The 20,978-nt window shown below is 42.3% G+C and overlaps 1 protein-coding gene across 1 annotated transcript in view; it reads right to left on the reverse strand.

Annotated features, from left to right (window-relative positions):
* Positions 1 to 734: 734 nt before the first annotated feature.
* The window catches only part of QRSL1 (glutaminyl-tRNA amidotransferase subunit QRSL1), a 132,989-nt gene continuing 112,745 nt past the window's right edge, over positions 735 to 20,978 (reverse strand). The window contains exons 9-11 of the mRNA XM_073576082.1: positions 11,472 to 11,589; positions 6,607 to 6,812; positions 735 to 969 (exon numbers count right to left, since the gene is read on the reverse strand). Coding sequence (XP_073432183.1) covers positions 758 to 969; positions 6,607 to 6,812; positions 11,472 to 11,589 — 536 coding nt within the window. The 3' untranslated portion in view covers positions 735 to 757. The remainder of the gene's footprint in view (positions 970 to 6,606; positions 6,813 to 11,471; positions 11,590 to 20,978) is intronic.

Consider the following 20,978-nt stretch of genomic DNA (forward strand, 5'->3'; position numbering starts at 1 on the left):
GTGAGGCCATCTTCTTGGTTAATTTTACCTTATGAATATTCACCTCTCTCCACTCCCACAGGCGTGGAGTGGAGTGAATATTCATTACCTTAATGAGCGGGGACACGTGATCGCTCGGCTGCAGGTGCTGCTGGCACCGGAACTGCGAGGGCACGCAGGAACGGTAAGTGGATTTTTTTTATGCTTTTCTCATGCATACGAGGATAGGTATGAGGAACCATGCATACAAAGACAGGGATGAGGAGCCATGTATACCAAGATAAGGATGAGGAGCCATGCATGCAGGGATGGGGATGTGGAGCCATACAGACAAGGATGGGGATAAAAAGTCATGCAGACAAGGATGAGGATGAGAAGCCATGTATATAAGGATGGGGATAAGGAGCCATGCATACAAGGATGGAGATAAGGAGCCATGCATACAAGGATGAAGATAAGGAGCCATGCAGTCAAGGATTGGGATGAGGAGCCATGCAGACAAGGATGGGGATGAGGAGCCATGCACACAAGGATAGGGATGAGGGGATAATACATACTGTACCCGGCTTATACTAGAGTCAATATGTTTTCCCAGTTTTTCGTGGCAAAATTAGGTGCCTCGGCTTATACACGAGTATATATGGTATATCTAACAAAGCAAAACTTACCGAAATTTTCATCATGTACACTTTTGAGCGTATACACTGCATGTACTGACTATATGAATTATACGGTCAAGATATAACAAATAGCAGTAGCAGACTTTAATTTTTATTGACTACAATGAAGAAGCAGATTTACTTTGTCTTGTAACTATGTGTCCATTTTCATGACGTTTATGAAACTCTAATGGGCAGAACTTAGTTTGATTTTCAAACCATTTAGCGACACTCAGAAGCTGTTCTTCACAAAAGGCTTGTCCAATGAACTGGAGGCCGAGAGGCAGTCCTCTACTAGACAGACCTGCAGGAACGGTTATAGCAGGAACACCTTGCGAGAGGAGAAACAAGACATTAACATTACAGAGCAATTTCAGAATTAACATGACATATTGAAACAAAATATATAAGAATCTATGCTACATACAGCTCTGGCAAAAATTAAGAGACCACTGCACGGTCTTATAAAAATCAGCTTCTCTACATGTCTGACAGCCATTCCATTCCAGTTTCAGTTGAATTCCAACCACAGTACACCTCATTCTACTTAATGTGCTTCTGATTAGGTGATCACCTGAACCAAATCTTATTTAATGAAGGAAAGTATGAAAAACCCTGCTGTGGTGTTCACAATCCAAGAGGACAACCTGAATGGCAAAACAAGTGCTAGTAATATCCCAAAAGTAATAGGACTAAAAAATAACTTTTAACCATGCCAAAAGAGTTGAAAAGAAAAGTCTTGAGTGAGGAAAGAAGGGCTCAATTCTGGATTTACTAGCAGAGGGATACAGTGAGCGTCATGTTGCCTCCATCTTTAAAATTTCTAACACGACAGTCCATTACAACAAGGTCAAGCAGCAGACATTGGGGACAACAAAGCTACAGACCAGCAAAGGGCGAAAATGACCGTCATTTTATTCGAATGTTACTCAGCAACCGCAGGATGACCTCAAATGCCCTACAAAAGGAATGGCAAATGGCAGCTGGGGTGAAGTGCACGGCAAGAACAGTTCGTAACAGGCTCCTAGAGGCAGGGCTCAAGTCATGTAAATGTAGAAAAAAGCCTTTCATCAATGAGACGCAAAGGAGAGCCAGGCTGAAGTTTGCCAAAGACTAAAGGATTGGACCATAGAGGACTGGAGTAAGGTAATCTTCTATGATGGGTGACTTCAACATCCCCATTGACACCCACCATTCAGCAGCCGCAAAACTTCTGTCGCTCACTTCCTTTGGACTTACTCAGTGGTCCTCCTCAGCCACCTACACAGACGGACACACATTGGACCTGGTCTTCACCCGCCTCTGCTCTCTTTCTAACTACACAACCTCCCCTCTCCCTCTATCTGACCACGATCTACTCACTTTCTCATCCCTGTCCTCCTCACCTGTCACCCATGTCCAGCAACACGCGTACCCTGCAGAAACCTTGCACATCTAGACACTCGCATGCTCTTTGACTCTATCCTACCACTGTCCTCCATATCTTCACTCTACGACACAGACACTGCCACTAGTTTCTACAATGCCACTCTTGCATCAGCCATCGACTCGGTCGCCCCTGTCATGCATAAAAAAGTGCGACGAATCAATAGACAACCCTGGCACAATAACACCACTAAAAAGCTTCGGCAAGCATCCAGAATTGCTGAACGGCGCTGGAAGAAAACGCATTCCCAAGACGACTTCACTGCACTCAAACAAGCAACACTCACATTCAAATCAGCTCTCACCTCTGCTAAACAGGCCTACTTTACGTCCCTTGTATCTTCCTTATCCCACAACCCCAAACAGTTGTTCAATACTTTTAACTCCCTCCTCCGCCCACCACTGCCCCCTCCAACTTCACTTATCTCTGCTGAGGACTTCGCCATGCACTTCAAAAACAAGATAGACTAAACACGGCAAGTCTTTATTATTCAACCACCACAACCCCTTTGTATACCAGACCAATGCCAAAACCCCATAACCTCCTTATCCAACATCACTGAAGGGGAGCATGCTCATCTTCTCTCCAAATCACACCTCACCACTTGTGCACTTGACCCCATCCCACCTCCTTCCCAACCTCGCCACCATTCTTATCCAATCTTTAACCCACCTCTTCAACCTATCACTAACTTCCGGTACCTTCCCTTCTGCTTTCAAACATGCTACAATCACGCCTATCCTCAAAAAGCCAACCCTTGACCCAACCGCTATGTCCAGCTATCGCCCAATATCGCTGCTCCCATTCGTTTCCAAACTCCTGGAGCAGCACGTCCACGCTGAACTTTCCTCCCATCTCTCATCTAACCTGCTCTTTGACAATCTACAATCTGGTTTCCGCCCCCATCACTCCACTGAGACAGCCCTGACCAAAATTGCTAACGACCTACTTACAGCCAAAGCGAACGGACAATACTCTATACTCCTCCTAGACCAGTCCTCTGCCTTCGACACTGTTGACCACTGCCTCCTAATACAGATCCTCTCTTCCTTTGGCATCAAAGACCTTGCCCTATCCTGGATCTCCTCATATCTCTCCAACCGCACATTCAGCGTCTCCCACTCCCACACAACCTCCTCATCCCACATTCTCTCTGTTGGAGTCCCCCAAGGCTCTGTTCTAGGACCCCTACTCTTCTCAATCTATACACTTGGCCTGGGGCAACTCAAAGTCCCACGGATTCCAGTACCATCTTTATGCCGATGACACTCAGATCTTCCTCTCTGGCCCAGACGTCACCTCTCTGCTGTCCAGAATCCCGGAGTGTCTATCAGCCATATCCTCCTTCTTCTCCTCCCGCTTCCTCAAACGGAATGTGAACAAATTTGAACTGATCATCTTTCCCCCATTTCACAGATCCTCCTTACCTGACCTATGTATAACAATTGACGACATCATGCTTTCCCCCGTACCGGAGGTCCGCTGCCTCGGAGTAACCCTTGACTCTGCCCTGTCCTTCAAACCACACATCCAAGCTCTCTCCACCTCCTGCCGCCTCCAGCTCAAAAATAATTCCAGAATCCGTCCCTTCCTCAACCCTCACTCTACTAAAATGCTTGTGCATGCCCTAATCATCTCCCGTCTCAACTACTGCAACATCCTTTTCTGTGGCCTCCCTGCTAACACCCTCACGCCTCACCAGTCCATCCTTAACTCTGCTGCCCGACTAATTCATCTATCTCCTCGCTACTCCTCCGCTTCTCCCCTCTGAAAATCTCTTCACTGGCTTCCATTCCCTCAGCGCATCCAGTTCAAATTACTAATACTGACCTACAAGGCAATCTATAACCTGTCTCCTCCATATATCTCTGAATTAATCTCCTGATATCTTCCCTCACATAATCTCCGATCCTCCCAAGACCTCCTTCTCTCCTCCACACTTATTCGCTCCTCACCCAACCGCCTCCAAGACTTCTCCCGAATAGCCCCCATCCTCTGGAATTCTTTGCCCCAACATGTCCGGCTATCAACCACACTCGGATCCTTCAGACGGAACCTGAAAACCCATCTCTTCAGGAAAGCCTACAGCCTGCAATGATCCCCGCTGCCCCCTCACCACTACTGGAGCTACCGCCTCACCATCACTGGAGCTGCTGCAACCCCCAACCTACTGTCTCCTTCCCCACCATCCTGTAGAATGTAAGCCCGAAAGGGCAGGGTCCTCTCTCCCCTCTATATCAGTCTGTGATTGTTAGTTTGTTTACTGTAAGTGATATCTGTAATTTGTATGTAACCCCTTCTCTTGTACAGCACCATGGAATCAATGGCGCTATATAAATATTATTAATAATAATAATAGTAATAATAATAATAATAATAATGAGTCTAATTTTCAGCTTTGCCCAACACCTAGTCGTCTAATGGTTAGACGGAGACCTGAAGAAGCGTACAAGCCACAGTGTCTTACACCCACTGTGAAATTTGGTGGAGGATCGGTGATGATTTGGCAATGCTTCAGCAAGGCTGGAATTGGGCAGGTTAATCTTTGCGAAGAACGTATGAATCAAGCCGCATACAAGGTTATCCTGGAAAAACTGTTGATTCCTTCTGCTCAGGCAATGTTCCCCAACTCTGAGGACTTTTTTCCCGCAGGACAATGTACCATGCCACACAGCTAGGTCAGTCAATGTGTGGATGAAGGACCACCACATGAAATCCCTGTCATGGCCAACTCAATCTCCAGACCTGAACCCCATTGAAAACCTCTGGAATGTAAATCAAGAGGAAGATTGATAATCACAAGCCATCAAACAAAGAACTACTTAAATTTTTGTACCAGGAGTGGCATAAGGTCACCCAAAAGCAGTGTGAAAGACTAGTGGAAAGCATGCCAAGATGCATGAAAGCTGTGAATAAAAATCATGGTTATTCCACAAAATACTGATTTCTGTACTCTTCCCGAGTTAAAAGATTAGTATTGTTGTTTCTAAATGATTATGAACTTGTTTTCTTAGCATTATTTGAGGTCTGCAAGCACTGCATTTTTTTGTTATTCTGACCATTTCTAATTTTCTGAAAATAAATACAAAATGTAATGCTTGGAAATTCGAAGACATGTTGTCAGTAGTTTACAGAATAAAAGAGCAATCTACATTTTACTCAAAAATATACCTATAAAGAGAAAAATCAGACAAATTGAAAATTTTGCAGTGGTCTCTTTAATTTTTGCCAGAGCTGTATATTGCATATATTACATAGTTACAATAACTGTTCTACACTATACAATAAAGAAAAAAATCTGGTTTAGGCCTAATACCCCCAGCAGACACATGAAATGATACCTGCAAACTCCTAATCTAGCCTATAATATATATACCGTATATACTAGTGTATAAGCCGAGATTTTCAGCCCATTTTTTGGGGCTGAAAGTCCCCCTCTCGGCTTATACACGAGTCATATACGGGGGGATCGGCAGGGGAGGGGGAGCGGGGGTGTCAGATCATACTCACCCTTCTCTGCAGCTCCCCTGCTTGTTCCATGTTGTCGGCGCTGCTCTCTTCCTGCTTCAGCTGTCAAATGGTACCCGCTCATTAAATATGCGCATATTTAATGAGCGGGTACCACGTGACCGCTGAACCAGGAAGAGAGCAGCGCCGACAACATGGAACAAGCTGGGGAGCTGCAGAGACAAGCGCCGGGACCCGGTGAGTATGGAGGCATATTCACCTGTCCCTGCGCTCTGCTGTCTTGCGTCCTCTGCAGTGACATTCAGGTCAGAGAGCGCTATCGCGCTCTCTGCCTGCACAGTCACTGCAGAGCGCAACGCTGATGAGCAGGGGGCAGCGACTGAGGTGAGTATACAGGTTGTTTTTTTTTGTAAGGGAGGCAGCGGCAGCAGCAACTTGATGGGGCCACTCACTGTGCAGCAAAGCTGGGGCCACTCACTGTGCAGCAAAGCTGGGGCCACTCACTGTGCATGATAACTGGGGCCACTCACTGTGCAGCAAAGCTGGGGCCACTCACTGTGCATGATAACTGGGGCCACATACTGTGCATCATAACTGGGGCCACATACTGTGCATCATAACTGGGGCCACATACTGTGCATCATAACTGGGGCCACTCACTGTGCATCATAACTGGGGCCACTCACTGTGCATCATAACTGGGGCCACACACTGCAGATAACTGAGGCCACTCACTGTGCACCCTCGGCTTATACACGAGTCATTAAGTTTTCCCAGTTTTTTGTGGCAAAATTAGGGGGGTCGGCTTATACTCGAGTATATACGGTAAATATATATATGTATTTGTATGTCAGTCAATCCCGGCATCTTTTGTGGCTGTCTAACCAGCTATGAAACATGCGGGTGCAGGAACTTGAACATGTCACTTGAGCACCTGTGTTACCTTTATGCATACCTGAGCACCCTAGGCAAACTCAAATAACGAGTACTTGCAGTCATCACTAATAGTAATAAATTGTGATGCAATATTTGCCATGACTATGGTATTCGAGACAATTCTTAAATAACGCTTACCAGCCATGTTGGCACATTGTGTAAAGACGTCCTCCTGAGCACTACGAGTTCTGTTATCCTCCTGGATGAACTCTACATAAGGAGCTGCATCTCCTAAGGTGGTTGGAGTAAGTAAGACATCAACCCCAGATGAGAACACATTCACAAAGTCATCTGCTATCAAACGTCGCACCTTCTGAGCCTTCAGGAAATACTTTTCATAGTTTCTGAAACAAACCAGAAGACAATTTGCAATGAGATTGGGTGCAAATTAGATGACTTAAAAAAAAAATCAAAATATATTATAAAAGTGATTTTGAATATGCTCAAAGCAAAATGGGCAGTCTTCAATGTGTCGCTTACAAACAGATAAAACGGAACAAAATGTATATGGGCCGTGGGCAACACAGCTCCAAAGGATCCAGAAAAATGTGTTGCCATAGATTAGAAGAAGGAACTCTCTGAAAAACCTACACATTTATGCGTTCCAGCAAGCGTAGGAGCTGATGAGCATGTACAAGAAATAAAGATTAAAAAAAAACAGAAGTCTTCGATCGGCTTTTGCAGGTAGAGCACATCACATATCATAGAGTATTCGTTTTTTTCTGGGATTTTCTGTTATGGTCATGCGACCTAGTCATGTTGGTCTAGGTATATTAAAGAAATTGTCAGTTACTTGAATAACTGCTCCTTAAATGCAACAGTGCTCCTTGGAAAATAAAAACCATATACTGACCTCCTGGTGTGGCACCCTTTCAGCAATGTGAGCGCTGGGTGACATGGTTAGGTCACCTGAGTGCTGCAGCTGATCGGCGGCCATCACACTGCAAGGCGGACAGAAAAATAAAAAAAGTTTTGGCTTTTGCAAGAAGCTTCGTAGAAAAAAAGCACAAAATGAGGACTAAAAATCCTCTAAAAAACTCAAGAACTAATACAGCACAAATGGACTGCATTGCTTAGCTGTTCAGGTATTTGAACTAGTGCACTCCCAGGATGCAGCAAGCCCGGGTGGTAGTTACCGCATCACCCTGAAAAAGCCTCTTTTGTGCAATTGTATACTAAGCAATTTTTTAAAATTTTTTTATCCACATAGCCCTTTTATTGCTGGACACTATTAATTTTACTTTGTAGTGAAAATCAGACATAAAATTCCAAGTGCAATGAAAGTGCAAAATAACAACCTAATTCTGATATTGTTTTTTTGCAATTTTTTTTTTTTAACGGCATACATCATGTGAACTGGCGTCATGATTTTTCATGTCAGTGTGATTACAGCAATATCAAACCATTTTTTAAAATTATTTTAGAGGGAAAAAAAAACTAAAATTTTTCATTTTCCATTCATTGGAGCTACTGTAATTGTTTTTAAGCAGCTTACTTTTTTACAACCCCTATTTCAAAAAAAGTTTGGATGCTGTGTAAAATGAAAAGAAAGCCACTGCTATCAATTTTTAAAATAGTTATTTTTTTCAGAATAAATGGAAAAATATCTACTTTATTTTTCGGATTAGAAGATGCACTTTTTCCCCCCAATTTTTTTTTGGGGAAATGGGGGTGCGTCTTATAATGCGTATATACCTTACAGGTACCGTTGCTGCAGGCTGGGATGAAGGGGTGCCCGGCGGTGCTGCTGGGGTGTCCGGTGATGCAGGGGGCAGTGTTGACATTTTGTGAAAGGCCAGAGCCCTCGCAGTTCCGTAGTTTCCTGTGCGGTGGACTCCGGGAAAATGGCAGCCAAGGGGCGGCGCATGCACAGATGGAGATCTCGACATCAGCGCTGAAATTTAAGCTCCGGAGATCTTGATGCTGAGATCTCTATCTGCGCAGGCGCCGCCCCCGGCCGCCATTTTCCTGGAGGTCACTGCACAGGAAGCCATGGAACTGCGAGGCCTCTGGCCTTTCACAAAATGTCGGCAGAGCCCCCTGCAGCACCACCGGACACACCCGCAGCACCGGACACCCGCAGCGGCGCACTGCACATCGGACACCCCCTCATCCCAACGTGAGGTCAGAGGCATCACTCCACTCCTGCCTCCTCCAGCAGCGACCCTGGGACCCAGCTTCACCGCAGCCACCACCCTTGGGTAAGCAATAAGATGCATAGATTATAAGAAGCACCATTTTACTAAAAAAAAAAAAAATAAACAAATAAAAAATTCCTATATTTTTATTCTTATAATCCGGAGCGTTTTATAATCTGAAAAATACAGTAACTTTTAACTTCTGATATGTGTTCCATTGTGAGTAAAATATGGCTGTAAGGCTAGTTTCACACTTGCTTTTTTTTGCAGCGCGTTTTTCCCGCAAAAAAACGCATTGAAAAAACGCATACATAAGCATACAACTGCTGCGTTTTTTTCAAGCATTTTTATGAGCATGCATGAAAAAAACGCAGCGTTTTTATGCGTTTGTATGCGTTTTTAGCGCGTTTGCGTTTTTTTCCAACATTTTTAGGTGGCCCCTCACACTACCCAAACCATGACTTTACTAACCCTAACCCTGACCCTAACCCTGACCCTAACCCTGACCCTAACCCTTAACCAAATCATACTTAACCCTAACCCAAACCCTAAACCCTAACCCTAACCCTGACCCTAACCCTAACCCTGACCCTAACCCTAACCCTGACCCTAACCCTTAACAAAACCATACTTAACCCTAACCCTGACCCTGACCCTAACCCTAATCCTGACCCTAACCCTGACCCTAACCCTTAACAAAACCATACTTAACCCTAATCCTGACCCTAACCCTGACCCTAATCCTTAACAAAACCATACTTGACCCTAACCCTAACCCTGACCCTAACCCTGACCCTAACCCTGACCCTAACCCTTAACAAAACCATAATTAACCCTAATCCTGACCCTAACCCTGACCCTAATCCTTAACAAAACCATACTTAACCCTAACCCTGACCCTAACCCTAACCCTGACCCTAACCCTGACCCTAACCCTGACCCTAACCCTTAACAAAACCATACTTAACCCTAATCCTGACCCTAACCCTGACCCTAACCCTTAACCAAACCATACTAAACCCTAACCCTGACCCAAAACCCAACCCTAACCCTGACCCTGACCCTAACCCTAACCCTAAACCCCCTTAACTAACCCTAACTCTAACTCAAACCCCTAAATTCCATGGTTAAAAAAAAAAAACGCATATGCAAAAAAACGCTTACATGAGCATGCCAGTGCGCACATATGCGCATCCATAGGCTATAATGGCCATTTTTAGCGCAAAACGTGCGCATATGTGCGCATGCGCTTTTTTGCAGGGCCAAAAAATGCAACATGATGCGTCTGGAAAATCCAATCGCACACCCCAAAAAAACGCAGCGCATGAAAATCGCATACATGCGCTTACAAGCGCGCAGGTATGCGCACCCATGTTAAATATAGGGGAAAAAACGCATGCGCAGGTTAGCGTTTTTTTCCAGCGCTAAAAAACGCAAATGTGAAACCAGCCTAAGGCTAGTTTCACACTTGCTTTTTTTTGCAGCGCGTTTTTCCCGCAAAAAAAGCATTAAAAAAACGCATACAAAAGCATACAACTGCTGCGTTTTTTTCAAGCATTTTTATGAGCATGCATGAAAAAAACGCAGCGTTTTTATGCATTTGTAAGCGTTTTTAGTGCGTTTTTACCGCGTTTGCGGTTTTTTCCAACATTAGGTGGCCCCTCACACTAACCCAAACCAAGACTTTACTAACCCTAACCCTGACCCTAACCCTAACTAACCCTGACCCTAACCCTTAACCAAACCATACTTATCCCTAACCCAAACCCTAACTAACCCTAACCCTGACCCTAACCCTAACTAACCCTAACCAACCCTAACCCTGACCCTAACCCTTAACCAAACCATACTTAACCCTAACCCTGACCCTAACCCTGACCCTAACCCTTAACCAAACCTTACTTAACCCTAACCCTGACCCTAACCCTGACCCTAACCCTTAACCAAACCTTACTTAACCCTAACCCTGACCCTAACCCTGACCCTAACCCTTAACCAAACCTTACTTAACCCTAACCCTGACCCTAACCCTGACCCTTAACCAAACCATACTTAACCCTAACCCTGACCCTAACCCTTAACCAAACCTTACTTAACCCTAACCCTGACCCTGACCCTAACCCTGACCCTAACCCTTAACCAAACCTTACTTAACCCTAACCCTGACCCTAACCCTTAACCAAACCATACTTAACCCTAACCCTGACCCTAACCCTGACCCTAACCCTAAACCCCTTTAACTAACCCTAACTCTAACCCAAACCCCTAAATTCCATGGTTAAAAAAAAACAAAACGCTTGTGCAAAAAAGCGCATACATAAGCATGCCAATGCGCACATATGCGCACCCATAGGCTATAATGGCCAATTTTAGCGCAAAACGTGCGCATATGTGCGCATGCGCTTTTTTGCAGGGCCAAAAAATGCAACATGCTGCGTCTGGAAAATACCAACGCATACCCCAAAAAAACGCAGCGCATGAAAATCGCATACATGCGCATGGCAGCGCGCAGGTATGCGCACCCATGTTAAATATAGGGGAAAAAACGCATGCGCAGGTATGCGTTATTTTCCAGCGCTAAAAAACGCAAATGTGAAACCAGCCTAAGAGATTTCTAAATCATTCATGCTTTCTTTACATTTTACACAGCGTCCCAATTTTTTTTTTTTTAAAACTGGGGCTTTATAATTTTTACAATTAATTTAATATTTAATGGAGGGACCACTCCTTTTAATCTTATTTTTGTACCTAGGTTTTTTTAATTAATAATTTTCTTGCAGTTTCAAAATTAAAAGAAAACATTGTGTGAGGGAGCCAACAGCAGGATGACATTGCCAACAGTGGCTTTCAAAAACAATGACCTACTGTTTTAGAAGGAAGAAGTTTCCAGATAATATTCTTCCCCTTACAACATCATTAAAACCTTCTCTTCTGGTTGTAGAATACATAGCTTCTGTTGAAACTTCGACATCAGCCCGATGACCTGTAAAGCATAAAAAAAGCCACATTGCTGAATACACAAAAATAACAGCATAAAAGTACAAAACGGAAATATTTTTTTCTAAATCAGGGCTAAGGGCTAACCCTTCACCACCCCAAGCCTGTTTTCACCTTCTTCGCCAGGCCAAGCTTTACAATTCTGACCAACGTCACTTTATGAGGTAATAAAACTGAAATGCTCCAGTATATTCCAGTTACTCCAAGAATGTTTTTTCGTGACATGTTGCACTTCATGTACTATAAGTGGTAAATTTTGTTCAATATGATTTCAATGTATGAAATATCGAAAATTTTGCAAAAAAAGTGATAATTTTGCAATTTTAAAATTTTAATTTTTATGCAGTTAAACAAGATAGTTATATATACCACACAAAATAACTAATAAAATCTTCCAAATGTCTACTTCTCATCAGCATCATTGTTGAAACTTTTTTTGTTAGAAGGGTTAAAACTTAATCAGCAATTTTTCATTTTTTTTCCAACAAAATTTACAAAACCATTTTTTAGGGACTACATCACATCTGAAGTGACTCTGAGGGCCCTATGTGACAGAAAACACCCAAAAGGCGACACCAATTTAAAAACTGCACCCCTCATCGTGCTCAAAACCACAATCAACAAGTTTATTAACCCTTTAGGAGCTTTAAAGAATGAAAGCAATATGGAAAGAAGAAAAATAAAATATAAATTTTGACACAAAAATGTTGTTTTAGTCCCAAATTTTTCATTTTCATAAGAGTAACAGGAGAAAATGGACACTACAATTTATTGTGAAATTTCTCCTGAGTACACAGATACCCCATATGTGGTGGTAAACTCAAGAAACTTATCTAGAGGTGTGGTAAGCACTTTGAACCTACAGGTGCTTCATAAAATTTTAGAACGTTGAGCAGTGAAAATAAAAAAGAGATATTTTTTCTGCAAAAATGTTGCTTCAAACCCAAATTGTTCGTTTTCACAACTGTAACAGGATAAAATGGAACATACACTTTGTTGTGCAATTTCTCCTGAGTACAAAGATTCCCCATATAGCCCCTGAGGTGCTAGAACATCAGAACTCCCCCCCATAAGTAAATCTATTTTACAAATTGCAACACTCACTGAATTCATCTAAGGGTGCAGCGATTAAATTTTCATTACAAAAAAATTGTTTTTACATTTTCACAAGGAGAAATGGGTAAAAAAGCAATCAATTTTTTTTATACAATTTCTACTGTACAGTACTGCTTAGCCACATGGTGAGACTCGGGAGGGAAGGAGTATCATTTGACTCTTGGAGAACACATTTTCATAAAATAGTTTGTAGACTCCAAATACAGAGCCCCGAATTACAAGCAAAGCAGATCCTCCACTCAAGTGACTTCATTTTGGAAAATACACTCTCTTGGAATTTATCTCCCAAGTGTAGCGACTCCATGGGGGTTTTCCAGAAACAAGCAGCAGTGGATGTTGCAGAGAGAAAATTGCAAATCTGCAATTTGCGTGCCTGTACATTGTAGAGCCCACTACACTATGTCCAGTTCATGAATCTGTAGACATGTGCCCCATAAATTAAGCGGGTTGTCATTGCTACAGATATGTGAAACATGTGGACATAAATGTGGTTTAGACACACTGGGGTTCAGAAGGAAGAGGGGCATTTGGATTTAGGAGCGCAGAATTTGCTGGATTTCTTTTTTTTTTTTTTTTGGGGGGGGGGAGGGGCGAGCAGACATAGTGCTCTTCCAGAGCTTTTGTGCTACCAGTAAAGTGGAAGCCCCCTATATTTCCCTTGACAGAAGACAGACCTGAGTGGGGGTTTGCTTCTCTTGTGGACTGAGTTGAAGCTTTTATTGAGAACATTTTATATAACATTTTGAATCACATTTATCCTGCGCTGTACACTGAGCACTTACATTGGGGTTTACATCTAAATCTCCAAACGATATGATTTAGATGAAAACGCTGAGGTATTCACTACCTTCACTATCTATAGTGAGATGTTCACTATAATGAGGCAGCAGAGTTACTCTAGACTCTGTACAGTGGTTTGCTGTATTATTTAGCGGGCGCCATGTCACGTTTGGAGTGCCCCTGATGTGCTTAAACAGTGAAAACCTCCAGAAGTGACCCCATTTTGAAAACAAGACTCCTCAAGGAACTTATCTAGATATGTGTGAGAACTTTGAACCCCCAAGTGCTTCACACAAATTTATAACGTAATGCCATGAAAATAAAAAAACACAAAAAACAAACTTTTTTTTTTTTCACAAAAATGAACTTTTAGCCCTTTTTTTTCTTAAAGGGTTGCAGAAGAATTTGGACCCCAAAAGTTGTTGTGTAATTTCTTGTGAGTATGCGGATTCCAGATATGTGGGGAGAAAAAACACTGTTTGGGTGCATGGTAGGGCTTGGAAGGGAAGGAGCACAGTGACTTTTTCAAAGCACAATTGGCTGGAAATGAGAGCTGATGCCATGTCGCATTTGAAGAGCCACAATTGTGCGTAAACAGTAGAAATATCCCACAAGTGACCCAATTTTGTAAACTAGACCAACCAAGGAATTTATCTAAATGTGTCATGAGCCCCTTCACGACCAAGCCATTTTGTAGGTTAATAGGTAGGCCTTAATTTTGAAATCAGACCACTGTCACTTTATGTGCTTATAACTCTGGAACACTTCAACGGATCCCGCTGATTCTGACATTGTTTTTTGTGACATATTGTACTTCATGCTAGTGGTAAAATTTTGTCGATATAACTTGCGCTTATTTATGAAAAAACGGAAATATGGCGAAAATTTTTAAAATTTTGCAATTTTCAAACTTTTAATTTTTATGCCCTTAAATCAGAGAGCTATGTCACAAAAAATAGTTATAACTATTCCCACATGTCTACTTTACATCAGCACAATTTTGAAACCAAAATTGTTTTTTGTTAGAAAGTAATAAAGGTTAAAAGTTGACCAGCGATTTCTCATTTTTACAACAAAATTAACAAAACCATTTTTTTTAGGGACCACCTCACATTTGAAGTCACTTTGAGGGGTCAATATGACAGAAAATACCCAAAAGTGACACCATTCTAAAAACTGCACCCCTCAAGGTGTTCAAAACCACATTCAAGAAGTTTATTAACCCTTTAGGTACTTCACAAGAATTGAAGCAATGTGGAAGGAAAAAATTAACATTTAACGTTTTTTCCCCAAAATTTTTCTTTGGACACAATTTTTTTTATTTTGTCAAGGGTTTCAGGAGAAAATGAATCACAATATTTGTTGTGCAATTTCTCCTGAGTACACCGATACCACATATGTGGAGGAAGACCAATCTTTAGGTGCACGGCAGTGGTTAGAAGGGAAGGAGTATCATTTGAGATTTTGAATGTCAAATTGGCTGAAATTGAGAGCGGATGGCATGTCGCATTTGGAGAGGCCCTGATGTACCTAAACAGTGGAAACCCCCATAAGTGACCCCATTTTGGAAACTAGACCCCCCAAGGAACTTATCTAAATGTGTGGTGAGCACTTTGAACCCCCAAGGGCTTCACAGAAGGTTATAAAGTAGAGCCGTAAAATTAAAAAAATCATTTTTTCCACAAAAATGATCTTTTCATCCCCAATTTTTAATTTCCCAAAGGTAACAGGACTATTTTTCCTGAGTATGCTGATACCTCATATGTGGGGATAAACCACTATTCGGGCGCAAGGCAGAGCTCGAAAGGGAAGCAGCGCCATTTGACTTTTTTGGCTGGAATTGAGATCGGACGCCATGTCACGTTTGGAGAAACCCTGATGTGCCTAAACAGTGGAAACCCCCAAAAGTGACCCCATTTCGGAAAACAGACCCCCAAGGAACTTATCTACATATGTGGTGAGAGCTCTGAACCCTCAAGGGCTTCACAGAAGTTTATAAAATAGAGCCGTAAAATTAAAAAATCATATTTTTTCCACAAAAATGATCTTTTCATCCCCAATTTTTATTTTCCCAAGGGTAAAAGGACCCCAAAAGTTGTTGTGCAATTTGTCCTGAGTACGCAGATACCCCATATGTGAGGGTAAACCACTTTGTGGGTGCATGGCAGAGCTCAGAAGGGAAGGAGCGCCGTTTGACTTTTTCAATGCAAAATTGGCTGGAATTGAGATCGGACGCCATGTCACGTTTGGAGAAACCCTGATGTGTCTAAACAGTGGAAACCCCCCACAAGTGACACCATTTTGGAAACTAGACCCCCCAAGGAGCTTATCTAGATGTGTGATGAGCACTTTTAACCCCAAAGTGCTTCACAGGAGTTTATAACGTAGAGCCGTGAAAATAAAAAAATCATTTTTTTTCCACAGAAATCTTTTTTCCCCCCAAATTTTTAATTTTCACAATGATAACAGGAGAAATAGGACCCCAAAAGTTGTTGTGCAATTTGTCCTGAGTACGCTGATACTCATATGTGGGGGGGAACCACTGTGATCGCCTTTACTGCGATTCTTGGGAGGCAGAATGCACAAATCCACAAAAGGTGAAGAATTGGTTTTATTTTTTACGCCGTTCCTCATGCGGTATTAGTGATATGGCGAGTTTATTCCTCGGGTCGAGAATTTATACCCTTTTTTCATGTTTAGCTTCTGTCACACACTAAAAGACGCTTTTTTTTGGAAGAATTTTTTTGTAACAAATTTTTGCATCGCCGTATTTTGACAGCTATAATTTTTCCGTACTCCGGCCGACAGAGTCATGTGCAGGCTTGTTTTTTGCGGAACGAGCTGATGTTTTTATTGGTATCATTTTCAGGCACATAACATGTTTTTATCGCTTTCTATTCCGATTTTTGTGGAGGCAGAATGAACAAAAACTAAAAAATTCAGGAATTGTTTGTTTTTTTTCCTCCATTCCACGTGTGGTAAAATTAGTATGGCAGCTTTATTCTTCGGGTCACTACGATTACAGCGATACCTCATTTATATATTTTTTTATGTTTTGGTGTTTTTTTACACAATAAAAACATTTATAGAAAAAATAATTATTTTTGCATCACTTTATTCTACGAGCTATAACTTTTTTAATTTTCCGCTGATGGAGCTGTATGGCGGTTCGTTTTTTGCAGAACAAGATGACGTTTTCAGTGGTACCATGTTTATATCTGTCTTTTTGATCGCGTGTTATTGCACTTTTTCCAAGCGGTATGATGATACCGCTTGGAAAAAGTATAATGTGCTACTTTTTTGTGGGTTCTTTTTTTTACACCATTAACTAGGGTGACGCTTTTATAGATGGGATTTTTACGGACACAGCGAAACCAAACGTGTATTTTTTTGGTTATTTATTTATTTTTTTACTATATAAAAATGTGTATTTTTAGGGTTTTTTTTTTTAATTATTTTTTAATATATATATATTTTTTTTTACATATTTTTAAAAAATTTTTTTTTTTTTTTTTTTTTTTTACCTTGTCCCTTCATGGGACTTTCACTTTAGGTATAATACATTACAATGCTCCAGCATTGTAATGCATTATACCTATGCTGAAAGCTGCTGACACCATGCTGTGAGCATGGTCTCAACAGCTTTCCGTAGGTAGATGACCCGGAGGTTGTCATGACATCTCCGGGTTATCATGGAATAGGTCGGGCCCCGCGGGGACGGCGACCTGAGGCAGAGGGAGCCCCCTACCCTCTGCCTCCCCCCTCTGAACGCTGTGACCGCTCTTGATCACAGCACTCAGGGGGTTAACAGCGGGGGACGGCGCTCCCAGATGTCAGTGCAGAAGCTCAGTCAATGCAGCGCTGAGCTCCTGCACTGAGATCAGGCAGGAGAGGCTGAAATTTCAGCCTCTCCTGCTCCATCGCTGCTGTGTTTGGTCGGTCAGATTGACTGACCAATCACAGCGCTTGGGGTGCAGTAACCGACTGCAAGGGTCCCTGCACCCCTTGCCGTGCCTGACAGCTGTCATAGGCAGCAGTCGGCACTGAACTGTCACTGCATGTTTACACACAGTGACAGTTCAAAGGGATGACGTGCACAGTCCGTCCTGGTGCGGGAAGTTACCTCCTGCCATGACGGTCTGTGCACGACTATAGACATTAAGGGGCTAAACTCCCAGGTGCTTCACAAAATTTTTAACGTTGAGTTGTGAAAATGAAAAAAATTACATTTTTTCCCCACAAAAATTATCTTTTAGTAACAATTTTTTTTAATTTTTACAAGGGTAAAAGGAGAAAACGAACCCCAAATCTGTTGTGCAATTTCTCCTGAGTATGCGGATACCCCATATGTGAAAGAAAACCACTGTTTGGGTGCATGACGGGGCTCGGAAGGGAAGGAGTGACGTTTTGGAATTCAGACTTTGATGGAATGGTCTGCATGTGTCATGTCATAGAATCATGTCATGTTTGAAGAGCTCCTGATGTGCCTAAACAGTGGAAACCAACCCAACTAGTGTCCCTATATTGGAACTGACCTAGTGTATTCCTGGTATGTGAATTTTGCGGTGGCATATGTGAGTTATGTAGTGTACGTCAGGTTGGCATATGTGAGTAGTGTAGAGTGTATCAGGTTAGAACATGAGCTGTGTGATTTACGTCAGATTGGCATATACGAGTTGTGCAAGTCAGAATAAAATTTATTAGTCCATGCATGAGTGGTAGACTCTGAAACAGTCTTTCATACACAGACCAGGTTTGTCAGGGCAGGTGTCACACTGATTAATGGTGTCTTTTCGTATCCCCCTTCTGTAATACACTTTGCACCTTTTTTGGGTCCTTCCTCTCTTTGCAGTTTGAGGGACCCCACCAAAGAAATGTTGGCCTGGTACAGCATGGGCACTTTCAGTTCCGGAAGTACTGGGGCTGCTCCTCCCTGACTGCCAAATATTAGGGCCTTGATCACTACTTCCTGGAATTGAAGGAAGGTCCCGCTCTGGCCTGCACATCGTGATAGTACGAAGGTGTTATACATTGCCATCTGTACAATGTGCATGGCCAGCTTCTTGTACCACACCATGGCTTTTCTTATGGCACTGTACAGCTGGAGGATTTGATCACAGAGATCAACTTCCACCATGTTCTTGTTGGACCCCAGTACACAGTGTTTGAGGACCTGCCATCAACATGTATGGTGGTCAAGAAAAGGACACCCCTCTTGTCCTTGTACTTGACCACCAGCATGTTGTCGCTGTTGGGTTCTGCCCTCGCCCTCTTGAACAGCTGCTCAATTAGTGTCCTATGGAGTCCATTCTAATTTTTGTGGACAGTACCGTAGGCTCCTGTAGCTCACGAAGAGAGGGACTTGAACAAAGGGATGCTGGTATAAAAGTTATCTACATAGAGGTGATAACTTTGATCCAGCAGTGGGTGAACCAAATCCTACACAATTTTCCCACTCACTCCCTATACAGGGGGGAATTCAGGGGGTTGAATTCGGGTGTCCTTCATAAACCTTAAACTTGTAGGTGTACCCTGAGGGACTCTCGCATAGTTTGTACAGCTTAATTCTGTACCAGGCCCTCTTACTAGTCAGGTATTGCCGTAATCTGAGCCTCCCATCAAAATGGAATAGGGACTCATCAATGCAAATATCCTTTTGGGAGTTATTCACCTCAGCAAACTTGTTGTTGAAGTACTCAATGACCGGACGAACTTTGAAACGTCGGTCAAAGTTGGGGGTCGTCTCAGGGAGGACATTGTGCACCATCACTGTAATGCAAGAATTTATGGATGGCCTCATACAAAACGTCAACACTCCAATATTGATCAGGCCTCAAAACTTCATCATTTCTGTGGTGTCTACAGGGGTCTAGTTTGCAAATGATGAATCAGATTTTGGGATAAAAATTGCTGAGCTAACAAATATGTTTGCGACACCATGAGATTTACAAAATCTTCAGAGAAAAAGACTGAAAAAGTCAATTTCTGTGCGGCTGATGGTGTCAAATTGGATTCTTGATTGCGCTACAAACTCAGGAATCTGTGGATCATGGTTTTCGGGAAGGGAGGTCCATATGGAGTCAGTAACGGTGGGCGCTGGATCGATTCATGCTCAGGGGCTTCGACGTGGCGGTTCAATATCACTAGAGGAAGAGGAGGAGTAGCCAGAAAAATAAAGGAAGGTGGGATCCTCTCCCCCACCGTCCGTGTCGGTGGCAAGGAAAGGGTTTGGGATGAGTGGGACATTTTTTTATGTATGTGGTGTTTGTGTGTATCATATTTTATTCAGGTGTGTTTATGAGTGCTTAGTATAAACTTATTTTTTTCTCTTCTAAATAAAAAAAAAAAGAAAAGAATATAGAAAGAAAAATATAAAAATTTGGTAAAATAAAAACAAACTTACTAAATGGATGCAAGTATAAAAAAACAATTTACTCAGAGCACACAACTGTTATTAAACCTGATTCAATTCAGTAAAAATTACAGTACTAGTCGATGATTACTACAGTATATTTTAAGTTCCCTAATCTAAATTATTTTTTCATTATTTAATAAAAAAAAACCTCCCAACTGGAGGTTGATCACTGATGTGTCTCAGTGGTCAGGGCTCAATGGCTGCAGGATGACCAGATGATTCTTTTTTTTCTGACACTAACTCAATTAAATTAAAAAAACACTGTAGTAGTCTACTATTACTATAGTTTATCTTTACGGTCCCTAATCTAATCTACTATTTTTTTTTCTCTTTACTGACTAACTCAATTCAGTAAAAAAAAATTACTACAGTATATTTTTACTGAACTGTGTATATTTTTATCTAATACTATCAAGTAACCTAAATGATTTTTTACTTGATTTTTTTTCACAAAAACAAAAAACAACCAGAAGCCGGGTCTGTGATGTTAGTCACCGACAAGCGCTGGATGGCTGTAGAACACACGCCCGGATGTGGTGCACAAAAGGGGACAAAAAAGTCCTTCCCAAAAAAGCACGGTGGTGGGGAGGGGGGACAAAGAGTGATTAGGGAAAGTCTTAGTTACTCACCCGTTAACTGTATTTTTCGGAGTCCATGACAGCACCACCTGAGAGAGGGGATCCGCCCTTCAGGAACAACCTACAGATACATAAGGGTGGCACCTCTCCCACGCATCATTTGGATTACAGAGCCCAAGAGGACCACCAAGGTTAATGACATGATTTATGTACAACACTATTACTACTTGACTATTAACCAACAGTGTACATAAGAGGAAGAAATGCACACCCAACTCTAAATAAAAGGGAGGGAATCTACAGGTGCTGTCATGGACTCCGAAAAATACCGTTAACCGGTGAGTAACTAAGACTTTATTCGATCGTCCATGACAGCACCACCTGAGAGAATTACAGAGAGTAATAAATACTTAGGGAGGGACTACAGCCTGCAGGACCCTTACACCAAAGGAGAGGTCTGAGGAAGCACCCAAGTCTAGTCTATAA

This window comes from Dendrobates tinctorius, unplaced genomic scaffold (assembly GCF_039654945.1).
Source record: "Dendrobates tinctorius isolate UK_male_01 unplaced genomic scaffold, ASM3965494v1 ptg000046l, whole genome shotgun sequence".
Taxonomy (NCBI): Eukaryota; Metazoa; Chordata; class Amphibia; order Anura; family Dendrobatidae; genus Dendrobates; species Dendrobates tinctorius.